Source organism: Leopardus geoffroyi, chromosome D3, assembly GCF_018350155.1.
Source record: "Leopardus geoffroyi isolate Oge1 chromosome D3, O.geoffroyi_Oge1_pat1.0, whole genome shotgun sequence".
Classification (NCBI taxonomy): domain Eukaryota; kingdom Metazoa; phylum Chordata; class Mammalia; order Carnivora; family Felidae; genus Leopardus; species Leopardus geoffroyi.
The window spans coordinates 76,688,641-76,702,089 of NC_059339.1; the positions used below are offsets into that span (position 1 = coordinate 76,688,641).

The 13,449-nt window shown below is 44.4% G+C and overlaps 1 protein-coding gene across 5 annotated transcripts in view; it reads left to right on the forward strand.

Annotated features, from left to right (window-relative positions):
* Positions 1-13,449, forward strand: part of NEDD4L (NEDD4 like E3 ubiquitin protein ligase) — a 343,481-nt gene that overhangs the window by 152,454 nt on the left and 177,578 nt on the right. Inside the window, exon 1 of one of the 5 annotated variants that reach the window (XM_045457834.1) lies at positions 9,533-9,784. The exons of 3 other annotated variants lie outside the window; for them this stretch is intronic. In XM_045457834.1, coding sequence (XP_045313790.1) covers positions 9,762-9,784 — 23 coding nt within the window. In that variant the 5' untranslated portion in view covers positions 9,533-9,761. Of the gene's footprint in view, positions 1-9,532; positions 9,785-13,449 lie in introns of those variants that run through there. One more of the 5 variants, XM_045457837.1, reaches the window with a different exon arrangement.

Genomic DNA, 13,449 nt, shown 5'->3' on the forward strand with positions numbered 1-13,449 from the left:
GTATGTCTAGAAAATTTAGAAATCTCTAGGTTAAAGAAATGTATATGTATACACATAGAAAATCAATAGGAAAAATTGTCAAGGTAGCTGGATAAAAAAAAAAAAATCTAGAAATGATCATTTCTGTTTTGAAAAGGAGCACCTGGAAATGGAAGTTTACATATTCCCTTTTTCAACAGCAGCAAATGACCTAGGAAAACATTGAACAAGCATGGGACCTGTATCCTTTTTAGTGAAGGCTATGAAATACAAATATGTAACATATATATACCTATTATTCCAAAATTAATACATTCATTGCAATTCCACTGAGAATTTCCAAAGCAGTGGGTTTTTTTTTTCCTTTTTCTTTTTGAACTGAATGAAATAATGTTGAAATTGATGTAGAAGAATAAATGCCTGAGACTTGAGAAGAGCTCAGACAGATGTAGCAAAGAAAACCAGTGAGGGCAAACTTGACTTAGACGTGACCATGATGTACTGAGAAGGCCTTTTGACCAAATCAGTGTGGTATTGATAAAGAATTACATAAAAAGTTCAGTGGAACAGAGTAGGGAATCCAAGGCTATGTTCCATTAAGTAGGAGAACTTAATACGTAATAATGTTGAGAAAAGAATATATTATTTAGTGGGTAATCTTAGTATACTGATGCACTCTTTAGGGTGGCAAGGTAGGTAGGTCTCTATCTTAAATATAATCAGAAATACCAGAATCTTAAAAAATTTACAAGCAGTTCAAATTTAGAAGAAAATTTAAGAATCCACTTACATAGTCTTGGGGCGAGAGAGAACTTCTTAAGCACGATTTGATATTCTCAAGCCTGGCACATGGGGGAGGGATATTTATCATATGTATGGCAAAAAAAAAAGGGGTCACTGTCTATAATACCAATAACTTACAAATTGGTAAGAAAAGCATAACTCAGGAAAAATGGACCAAGAACATGCAATTCATAGAAAGCAAACCTTTGAAAAATAATGCACATTTGCTAGGGAAATGCAGATTAAAACAACAATGAGCCATTCCTTTAAACCCATGAGATGCGTAAAAATAGAGGAGACTAACACTTGTTGCTAGCAAGGAGATGTGAATTACCCTGCTTTATTTGGAAAGCAGACTGGCAATGCATATTAAGCTAACAATTAATATACCTTTCTAAGCCTCTTTCCCAGATGTCTGTCTCCTAGAAATAAAAGTGTACACAAAGTCGTACGTATAAGGATGTTCATCGTACCATCGTAGCGGCAAAATACTGAAAATACAAACGTTCCTCACTTGAAAAGCGGCTGACTTCTGGGACATTTGTACCCCATGGCTCAGTATGCAGCCACTAAGCAGAAAAGACTTGGAGCTCTAGGACTGTTGGCTTTTGATGGGGGGGAGGAAGCGTTTCTATGAGAAATTGGTGAAGAAGGTTCAGAAAGTGTGTAATATCCAGTTGTGATGCGATGACCAGGTCTCTGTATGTTTGCCCCAGTGTATGACTGGGGGAGCACAGAGAAGCAGACGAAAACCCTGGTTGTTAAGAGAGTTAAGAGAGGGGAGTGGAGGTTGATAAGGGTGGCGGGAGGGGTGGGGAGAGAAGGGATTTCCGTGCCGGCTCACGTGTAAAAACCCACCCTTGGTTAAGTATCCACCACATTCCGTGTTTCCCCCCCCCCCCCCCCCCCCGCCCCGAGGGAGGACCCTGCATAGTGCTTTGCTTTAAGTTAAAAATCCCGTTGGGGCGCCTGGGTGGCGCAGTCGGTTAAGCGACCGACTTCAGCCAGGTCACGATCTCGCGGTCCGTGAGTTCGAGCCCCGCGTCAGGCTCTGGGCTGATGGCTCAGAGCCTGGAGCCTGTTTCCGATTCTGTGTCTCCCTCTCTCTCTGCCCCTCCCCCGTTCATGCTGTGTCTCTCTCTGTCCCAAAAATAAATAAACGTTGAAGAAAAAAAAAATTTTTTTTAAAAAAATAGGGGCGCCTGGGTGGCGCAGTCGGTTAAGCGTCCGACTTCAGCCAGGTCACGATCTCGCGGTCCGTGAGTTCGAGCCCCGCGTCCGGCTCTGGGCTGATGGCTCAGAGCCTGGAGCCTGTTTCCGATTCTGTGTCTCCCTCTCTCTCTGCCCCACCCCCGTTCGTGCTCTGTCTCTCTCTGTCCCAAAAATAAATAAACGTTGAAAAAAAAAAATTAAAAAAAAAAAAAAAATCCCGGTTGCTGCTTTAGATCTTTTTCTTTCTCCTTACCCGTCTAGGGTGGTTTTGACACCAGATACGCTCTCGGATTTGATGAGAATATTACCTGCGCATATTTCTAATTCTTCCGCTTCCAGCACCGCCTGCTCCTTTTGCGTACGTGTGCCCTCTTTCACAGGGCACGTTTTTTTCACCTTTGGGGGATTCTTTGTTGTCTGCCGGCCTTTGTCCTTGGGACTCCTGTTTGCTCCTTTCTCATCAGAGTGGCCTGTCACTACTGTTTGTCAGGCTGACTACTGTATGTTCGTCCTGGTCATCTTCTACTTGGATTTCTAGTCTCAGGAGTGCTGCTGCCTTTACCTGCAGGGGAAATGAGGCGTCCTGATTGGTCATCCCGATTGCTGCCCCTCCCAGGTCTCTCCAGCCCCTTCCATCACTTGACTGGGGCCTTTCTGGCACCCGGAGAACACCTCCACCCGTACATACAGTGATGGGCTCTGCCCATCCAACCCACCCCATTTCTGTTCAAGTGATGCATCTTTCCTACTCCCCTAGGACCCGTAAGGATGTGATATTCGGTCTGTATGGAAGAAGGATGGTGGAAGTGTGCGCTCAGGGGGCATGTAAATATAAACTTCTGTTATCTCTCAGCCTTAGGTTTCTTACCTGCAGAGCAGGGATAATAAATCATAGTGCCTGTCTCCAAGGGGCAGAGTGGGGAGCAAAGTAAGTGATGGTCTCCAGACTTTAGAACAGCGCCTGTCGTGTAGCAAGAGTTCCATGAAAGTCAGTTGCTGTTTTCAAAAATGGTTTTTGAACCAGATAAACCAGATTGCGACATGGTTTTTCTTCCCAGTTGTTAGGTCGGGATGTCTTCTGACACCATTTGGACACCGTGTTTTAAAAACTCCTCCAGGGGCGCCTGGGTGGCGCAGTCGGTTGAGCGTCCGACTTCAGCCAGGTCACGATCTTGCGGTCCGTGAGTTCGAGCCCCGCGTCGGGCTCTGGGCTGATGGCTCGGAGCCTGGAGCCTGTTTCCGATTCTGTGTCTCCCTCTCTCTCTGCCCCTCCCCCCATTCATGCTCTGTCTCTCTCTGTCCCAAAAATAAATAAACGTTGAAAAAAAAAAAAAAGAAATTAAAAACTCCTCCGGTGTTTGTATCTATGTGTTGGTGTTTCTGTAGTTAAATTGCCACATTTGACTTCGTGGATGAAAGGACATCACTTAAATGATGTTCAGAGATACCAGGGAATTACCCTCCTAGATATTACAGTGGTTCCCACTGGCACCAATCGTTGCCGCCCTCAGCAGTACTGTGTTTCATCCGTCCTTTAGTCTTGGCTCTTAGGAAGGTAAAAGTGTCTCATTTCACGTCTTTATTCCGTGAGGTTGAGTATCTCTTCATATATTTGTTTTGCTTTTAGAAGTGCTAATGTGTATCCTTTGTCCATTTTCCTTTCGGTTGGTAATTTTCCACGGCTTTGTAAGAGTTCTTGGAAATAGGGTTTGTCTCGTTTGATTTATTGTGTATTTTGTATAGAAGCTTTCAATTTTAACATTGTGTTTTTGAATATGTCTTTCCTGGGGTGTCTTAGAAAGCTAATACCTATGCATTGCATTATACCTTTATGTTAAAAATGAGATTTCCCCTCTACTTGTGAGAGCTTGTACATACACAGTTTTCTAAATCTGAAAAACAATTGTGAAAAATTAGAAGGCAAAAGCTACCAGCCAGAGAAAGAACATCATTCTTAATATTTTGGTGTTTTCCTTTTACTTGCCTTTAGTAGAGAATGTGTGTTCATGGGCTGGATGTGTGAGGGATAAAGAGAAGAGTTGCATTGAAGAAATTATGGCTCGAACAGCCAGCTGGCTTGTGGCCACTGAGATGGGGAACAGGTGCAGAGGCAGACTCAGAAGCTGGAGTCAGCTCTTGTCAACCTCCAGGTGAAGACGTGAAGATGATGGCAAGTGAGAACTTGAGGGTCAGGTGCTGGCTGGGTAGGACTTCGGGTGGCCTTGGCATTTAGGTGCTCTCTGCAGCCAAAGGGACTGGACAGGATTGTGAAGGTTGAGGCATTTCTTCAATGTGAAAATGTTCAGGATCCTGAGTAACTGCCCTCAAATAATGAATGTTCGGAACCACAGCCATTTCATGAGTCAGGGAACTGTCTCTAAGCTGTCGGGTTATAAATGCTTGAGGATACCAATCAGTCATTGGGTGTTGGCTAGTGCCTTGAGCAGAGTAGAGATTCACCGTATAATGTTTACTGACTGATAGTTATAACTAAGATTCAAGATACCTTTCCCCTTCTCAAGGAGATAATTTTCTTTTCAGATGTTGCGATAAAGTCACTAGTGACTCGGTTGTATTAACCCGTGAAATATGTAAATTATACATTGTCTCCTTTTGTAGCATTGGGAGAAAAAGCTAGTCCAAGTTAGGTGGATTTACGACCTTATGGGGAAATTCAAGACTGTGTCATAATCCCCAAACCTTGCCTGCATTATGTAAAGATTTTTTCCTGTGTCATCTCATCTTTGTTTCGTTCAATGTATTCCTCCCCCTCCAAGTGTCCGAGTTTTTTTCCCCCCTCCTGTAGCTGATTTTGAACAAAACAGAGAAACGTGGGCTTTCTTCACCCCAGCATTTGTATTCTTCATTTGGTTACACATTATTTTAAAATAAATGATAATACATTCTCAGCAATTAAAATTCTTTTTTCCTGGTTCTAAAAGAATTAGACATTGGGAAAGATAAACTATAAAACTGATCCACCTGTAAACAGATAAGCAGAGAGAGAGAGAGAGAATTAGTTGCCATTTTTTTTTCTTCTAGTCCTTTGGCTTTATTTATATATGTACATGGACATTATTTATTTGGAATAGTGCTATAATATTGTTTGGAATGGTGCTTTTAAACCAGTATTTTAAGGTGAACATTTTATTGTAATACTGTTTTTAGAAAGATGACTTTTGAAGGCTGCAGAGCATGGGCAGATTCACAGTGGCTTTTAAGGGAAAAAAAATCAAGATGATCTCAGTAAGTGGCAAGTCCTGCTAAGATTAAAACCAAAAACAAAAGCACTGAGAAGCCTTTGGAATCCTACTCTGAGGTTTAAATTTTGTGTTCATAATAAGATCTTATTTTGAATGAAATCGGCCATCACACTTTTCTTATTCCCTTTGGTTACATTGATTTAAAATGTACCTTCCATGTACTTCCTCTGCTTTCCATGGGAACATACTGATCCATTGTGACCCTTCATGGTGTTTCGTAAGATCCCACCTTACAAATCATCCCAGTCTTCTAAGTGTAGTAAACAATACCGGACAACTTTTTTTGGTAATATGTCAGAATTGCTGGGAGCCATAAAAATGTACATTTAATCATAAGCAATGCAGAATAAAGAATTGCCATGAGCTGTAAACATGATTTTCAAAATTTAAATTCGGGGCAAAAGGTCCCCAAAGGATATGAGTGAGACTAGAAGCGGTGTTTCCTATTGACAGACTTCTGGTAGACCCGCCCCCTGGTCATTCACAGGCTTCCCTCCCGTGGCCTTTCCTTGTCAGGAAGTACGTGGGGAAATACCAGGAAAGGCTACTATCCCTTCCACTCCCTTTGCTAACTGCGTGTTGTCCACACTGTGGAACTGAATTATCTGTCTTAAGCCACCAACAGCTTCCTGTTCACCAAATCCAGACACCTACGTTTGCTTAGCACCCTCTTCTTCAACCTTTATGTAGCCCTTGACCCTTAACTCTCTTGGCTCCTGGCTCTCCTTTCCTCTCTGACCACTCCTTTTGTTATGTCTTCTCCAGGACTCTAATTATTGCCTTAGGATTTACTTTTCCCTTGCAAGTCTCATAGTTGCCTTAATGGCAGTTGGTGCTGTTGCCTTAATGGAGATTAAAACTCACCAGCTATAAAAATGTATACATGTGAATATGTAAAATTAAAAAATCGGACTATGTTATACATAGCTTTATAGCTTCTGTTTCTTAAAATTAAATTTTGATTGTTTTCTCAGGTTGAAAAGTATTTTTCGAGGATGTAAACACACAGGTGTCTGTAATTTGTTTTCTCTACGGTTGGTCATTTAAGGTTGTAGTTTTTAGTTTAATGAACATACAGTATTGCTTCACTATATCCCTGACTATTTCCTTAGGAAAGATTCCTTGGATTGGGATTATTAAATCAAGGGGATGAGTGTATTTAGTCTTCTAGATTGTCTGTAGGATCTTGAACTCCTTCTCAGCGAGATCCTCTCCTGAGGCTTTCTTCATCTTTATTTATTCTGCAGCAGATTCCTTGTTTCTAGTTTCTGTTAACTCTAGGTTACTGTGTCCACTGCTAACCACAGTGGCCTGGGAAACCACAGTCTATATGTGTCCACCTCCCTTTAGGGACGCCCATTGCATTCATCCAACCAGCCTTCATACCTTCCTCCTGGATCCTCGTGCATGGGGCGGGGGGTGGAACCTGCAGTGTCACCCGTTATGGGGCCACTCTGAGTTGATGGGACTGTCTTCCATCAGACTTTAGAGCTGCTCGATGTGCTCGACTCAGCCCTGCTCGGATCCCTTTTGCTCTCCAGTTGTTCCAGACTTTGAGTATTCTTGACTCTTGAATCTGTGATTCCCTCACTCTCAGCCCCATGACCTGGTCTTCTCCTTTGCGGAGGCCGGGGGGAATCTGTATTAGCATTTATTCCTAGATTGTGGTGCCTCTGTGGTCCCTCCTCTAAACAGAGGGACTTGAACTAAACCTTCCAGCATTTCCTCCGTTGTGAACAATTCTTAATTCGGTGCTAAGATGGTTGTCGGTAGATTTAATTGCATTTTAGTGGCGGTTGAGCAGAAGCTGATTTCTGTGGGTTTTGGGGAGAAAGATGTGCAGGTAGGTCCCTTGGCCAATTAGATTAACCATAAACGGAAGTGGCAAAATTGGAGTTGGAAAGGTCATTTTTTTCCCCCCTTCAGCCAGCCAGTATATGGTTTTCTGTGCATTATTCAAGGCAGAGCCTCAGTAGACCGGGAGGGCGTAAAAATACTAAAATGAAGTGCTTGGCTGTGGGAGAATGGTTATTAATGAGAAATCTCAGATCTGTCTGCATTTTTTATATTAATAATTAGAATTAAGTGAGTCTTGAATTGCTGTATGAACTTGCTAAGGCTGCCATAACAAAGTACCACAACAGATGTATTTTCTCACAGTTCAGGGGCCTGAACTTGTGAGAGCAAAGGTGTCAGTGGGTTGGTTTCTCCTGAAGTCCCTCTCCTTGGCCTGCAGGTGGCCATCACTTCCCCGTCTCTTCACGTGGTCTTCCCATTATGCACCTCTGTCCATATTTTCTCTTGTAAGGACACAGGTCATACTGGACTAGAGGCCCACCCTGAAGATTTCATGGTAGCTCAGTTACTTCTTGGAAGACCCCGTCTCCAAACATAGTCACGTGCCGAGGAAATAAGGGTTAGGACTTGAACATAAGGATGGGGGGTGGGGGCGGGGGGAGACACGATGCTCAACCCGTAACAGTTGGGTAACATTTGATGAGAAGTATAGGTACCTTTTTATATGTATATATTTAAGTTTATTCATTTTGAGAGAGACAGAGAGTGGGTTGGGGGGAGAGAGAGAGAGAGAGAGAGAGAGAGAGAGAGAGAGAGAGAATGAGAATCCCAAGCAGGCTCCACACTGTCAGCGCAGAGCCTGATGTGGAGCTCGAACTCATGAACGGTGAGATTATGACCCAAACCAAAACGAAGACTTGTATACTTAACTGACTGAGCCACCCAGGCCGCCCCTTCCCCTTTTATCTTTTTTTTAAGTTTATTTTTAGTAATCTCTACGCCCAACGTGGGGCTGGGCCCCACGACCCTGAGAGGAGGAGTTGCACATTCTTCCAGCTGAGCCAGCCGGGTGCCCCGGTGCCTTTTATCTTTAATGGAACAGGCAAACCGTTGAGTAACTTCTTCAGCTTGCTAAGGTGTATTTTCTTGGACTGTGGTTCTTAGGTTTTTAACCTTCTAGCCGGTGTATAAATGTGAGCCAGCTTATTAATTTTGTAATTTTAGATGTAGTCAGAGATATGGAGTTGCTGCTCTTAAATGTGTTACTTGTGTGTCCTCACCTGTTGAATACTAAATGCTTAGGGTATTTCCCTTGTCGTTTCGAGATTCCTATTAAAAATGGTTCGAACTGTCAGCCTGTGTGCGGAGAGTGTATTTGGGGATGGGGTTTCTGGCAGTAACCTGGTTCACAGGTTCCCCAGCAAGGCTTCGGTGATGCTGCTAACCACGAGAGGTCACCGGCTCCCCTGGTGACCTGTCTCGTCCCAGCACCTCCGGGAATCCCAGCCTTAGAGCACCTGTGGGAACCTGAAAGTCTAGTTTAGAGGTTCTTGGCTGACGTGCCAGGAACGCTTCATGAGTGAGCATGCCCCCAGATTGGAGTTAATGTAGAAAGTGAGCTTTTTGCTACAAGTGGGGACACTTCCTGTCTCAGCCACAACTGCTGGGCTTGTAGAGTGGGTTTCCACTTGGCTTTGGGCAAAGAGGCGGAGCTTAGTGCCAGTTGCAAGCCAAAGAAAGAGCACACCTTTTACCTGGTCTCGGGGAGTCTGGTAAGGGCGGTAAACTGTACCCCTCCAGTGGGACCCAGTGCTGAGGAAGTGCCAAGGTGAGCCCCACTGGCCCTCTCTGTGCTTTTGGTCTGTACCTCAAGGACACCCCCGCTGGTTAATCTGAAATTGGGTTTGCACACTAGACATGGTGGATTGGTTTATAGGGTGGTGCTGTCTGTCCTGTGACACCAGATCAACACCTCCTCTCCACCCCCACCCCCCCGCCCCCCGTCAGTTCTGTTTGGGGTTGTAGTTTGGCTCACAGTTACCTTTGCCCTGGCCTCTTGCCCCTTCAAGACTTTCAGCTTTTTGAGGGCCCAGGTGCTCTCTAGCCTGCCTGGTGTGGAGCCTCGCTCACAGGAACTGGAGAGAAGCCAAGTTCATTGTGCAGGTGAAGAGCAGACCCCTACGGCCCGTCTTCCCCAGAAAACTGGGACGCAGCTTTAAAAGAAAAAAGAAAAACAACCGCCCAGCCCAAGTTACAGTGATTAAGAGCACCCTGTGCTCTCCGGTTATTGCCTGTCCTGTTTGGTAAACCGTCAGCCCTTCTTGCCCCCTTTGACAGTTGCCGCTTGGAGATGCCGGGCTGCAGGTAAACTAACGTTACCCGCGCTCTGTGGCTGTTGAAATGAATTACTGAGCTGGGTGGAGTTAGCTAATCCTTATGGTGGGGGTGGAGCTTGACTGCTTTTCCACCAACAAGCACTTCTTTCTAGCTGTCATTGAAGTGAATCATCAGTATAAGTAGCAAGCTCCCCGGATTCCTCCCCAGTTGTGTGAAAACTTCCTGGTGGTCCCCGAGTTCGGGCAGAGGTGTGTGTCGGCAGCTTTTCATCACGGGGAAGGAAGGAGAGGAGGCCAGGAGCCCAAGGGTCGTCGAGGTAGATTCCCAGCCGTGTGACCGCAAAGCTAGCCGAAGCAGACGCTTCCCGGCAGGACAGATGGCTTGTTTTTCATGAGCCTTGAGGACAATTATAGGTAAGAACAAAGACGCCACTGTATGTGTGTTATATGAATGTGTAACGTCTGTTGGCACGGAGTTTGATCTTCGTGTAGGGCCGTTTTTATACCAGTGGCATTATTCTAACACAGCCCAAAATTTTCCAGGATAAATGACTTGTTCTCGGTGTTCAGGGTTAGCTGTAGTTGATCAGTTTTACCCTTGATTTGTACAGATGGAATGGTGGGCAAAGAATGAAACTCGGGGGGAAGAATTAGGATGTCAGTTCTCCTTATTTTTAACCCTTTTGCTTTCTTATCTCTGCCTTGACTAGAAAAATGTACACTTTTTACTCTCAAAACGAATGCACGACGGATGCCTTTGTTTTCTTTTTGAAAAAATAATAGAAAATGTAGACCACTCAGGTTCTGTGAATGTTCTCTGGTTCGGAAGTCCATGTTTTAGGAAGAAACAGGTGTTCTTGTTCTGTTTTGGGTCTCTCTCTCTCTCTTTCTGACTTAGAAATCTCACTGGAGAGGAAGGAGACCCCAGCTGTACTTGGCTTCAGATGAAATAACATCTTAGATTGGAAATGGTTGGCTTGAGAATGATGTATGGTTTTATCTGAATTGTCAGTAGTGAGATAAATCTTTCTCCCCCTTATTTTTGGCTTTCATAACTTATTCTGAATGCATTAATGATGATGATTATGACGATGGTTGGTTAAGAACAAAAACTAAAGCCCATATTCAACTGCTTCCTTTGGGTTTTGCTTTCCTTTTCCCCACCCTTACCACTCATACGTACGAATATACTTCATGAGTAACACGTGATTTTTCTGTTTCTTTACTGTCTCATTTGATGGTGATTCATAAACTGTTAGCGAACTAGTTAGTGTGTATCAGTGTGCAGGCCACACCTTTCTATTAATGAGCCAGGGTACTTTCAAACAAACATTCCTCATGTTAAATGGTAAGATGGATGGAATTTTAAGACAATTCAGTAAAAATGGGTCAATGATGAGAAATGGCAAAGCCAACAGTCAAATCGGGAGTTACTCTTTAATAAAATACTTCATTTCGCATCGAGAAGTCTGTGGTCCGCAGGTGTTTGAGTTAGATTTCCAATCAGACAAATGAGAACAAGCAGCCAGACTAGAAAAGGGAAATTAAAGAAGCTGTGTGGTATTGCGCTCCCTCCTTTCAATGATCTTGGGGAGGACAAGGTGAACTCTAATTCCCAAAGGAATGTGAGTAAGCTTGTCAGATCAGGAGGGGGGTGGGAAATGCTTTATTTAATTAGGAGAAAAGGGGAATGATTTTCACAGATGTTACTTTTTTTTTTTTTTTTTTTTTTTTTTTTTTTGGTCTTGCCACTGAATGTTGATTTAAGACAATATGTTTAGGACGCTGTTTTGTCAGTATGGAATAGAAGAAGCAAAATGAAGGCAGGAATGGAATGATAGGAATTTGCTGCTGGAGGAGTATAAACATTTTATCGTGAAGTGGTTGGTATGGTGGGGAACCCTGCAGACTTCTTGACCACATCTTAGACATAGTTGATGAAACAGAGGCTCTTGTGGGGCATCTGGGTGACTCAGTCAGTTGAGTGTCCGACTTCAGCTCAGGTCATGATCTCGCAGTTTGTAAGTTCAAGCCCCCAGGTCAGGCTCCCTGCTGTCAGCCTGTCAGCCCAGAGCTCACTTTGGATCCTCCGCCCCCCCCTCTCTCTGCCCCTCCCTCACTTGCGCTCTCCCCAAAATAAATAAATATTTAAAAAGACAAAAACCAGAGGCTTTTGTAATTATGGCAGTTGTGTTGGGATTGGGGGCAGGGGGGTGAGGTTGTTTCGACTATGTCTGAACTTAATTCCGGGCATTCTCATCTGTGCTCTGCGGGGCTTGTCCAAATCAACTTTCAGGTCATTTACATGTAATTTCCTCCACCTTGGCCGAAATCTTTTCCTTCCTCGTGATTTCCCTCCTCGGGTGTTTTGGGTTAGCTAGCAATGATTTAATGTCCTAGCAATGTAGAGGATGCCCGATTCTGTATGTCAGCTCCGAGCTAGCCAGCTAATCTCACCCCTGGGATCCCAGAGACTTCTGAGGTCATTCACCTTTGGGGCGATGGCGGCAGCACACATTCTCAGGTGTTTCCAGAATATACCTTAACTATGTTCTCAGTGGCTCAGAATTCCAAAGAGAGTCACTTGGCACACCTTGACCTCCTGTAAATATTTGCGCTCCCTGTGTGCTTGGCCTGGTTTTCTCGGGAGCACAGGTAGCTCCCTATGCGATCCTGCCCACCTGCCCACCAGGTCGGGCCTGGGGGAGACTGCCAGCTAGCTGCCCCCCTGAAATCAAAGGGGACTTTATTTCCGACTCCTGCAAAAGCCGGAGGTTCTGGATCTTTTAGAAAACTCGCCCTGCCCTGCTGTTGTTGCCAAAACTGGATCAGCCCAAATAATCGTAAGATCTTTTCAGGTAACCACGGGCTGTGTGCGCTCTCAGCTGGGACTTATGCGTTCCTTATTCATCTCAGAGGTAGCTGCTGGGAGAAAAGTGCAAATTCCACCTCCTGAGAGGACACTTACTGTGATGAGCCCTGAGTAATGTATAGAATTGTTGAATCATTATGTCATACACCTGAAACTAATATAATGTGTGTTAATGGTACTTGACTTTAAAAAAAGTAAAATAAAAACCAATGCCTGACGGGCATCATCCCCGAAAACAAAGGACTGATTTTCTTCTAGAGCACAGAGGCCTCCATGGACATTTTTGGAACGGCCCATGAGACCTGTGACATACCATCACATCCCAGAGGCAGTTAACAGTGTCATTTCACACTAGGTGGAAATGCAGATGAGAGATCTGAGTTGGGTGGACGGAGCTTCCTAGGAGTACGTACGAGAGCGCCACTTGCAGTGACGTGGGCCGTCCTGCTCATGTCACTGTTACTCACGGGGCCTGCTGTAGGCAAGGGATCACATGCAGGTAAACCACCTGTGACTCAGGCCAGTGCCTGGAAACCCCGTCACATTATTGGGGCGTTTGGGCATAGATTCTGCAGCAGAGGCCATGTGGAGTCCCGGCGTTGTGATCTGCAGGAGCATGTGCCAGTGCGGGGGTTTGAACCCTCGGCTCCATTAACAAGGTCCAGGAGTTCATTCTGGCCAAGATCTGCCATGCTAAGCGACTCTGTGAGATTTCTAGCTTCATTAAAGGGAATGGGGTGGTGGCCTCAAGGTATTTTAATATATTCTTCTCCCTTGTTGCCCTTTTGTGTTGAGGTTTGTATCTGTGTTCATCGGCAAGCGGTGTATCTGAAAGAGGTGTGTTCTCTTTGGACACTGTCGCGTCTGGTCTATTTGTGTGACTATTTGAACTCTGACATGGCCGTTTAGCACAGGTGTAATGTCTTGTTCGTTACCTTAAAATGGTTTCTCGTATTCTTTCAGTCTGTCAGTTACCAAATACTTACTAAGTGTCTTTGTGCTACATACTGAGAGGTACTTCTTTTTCCGCCCTACAGTTGGCAGTTTTTGCTGCGTTAACACTTTTTCAAGGTTCGTTCCCACCCCCATTATTGTTTTCACTTGATGTATTTTATAAATAGACTTTAACAGCCGTTATGCCCTGGGCTGAGTGAAGATGGCAATCAAAGACGATTAAGACTTAATTGATCTGTAAGATTAATGAGAC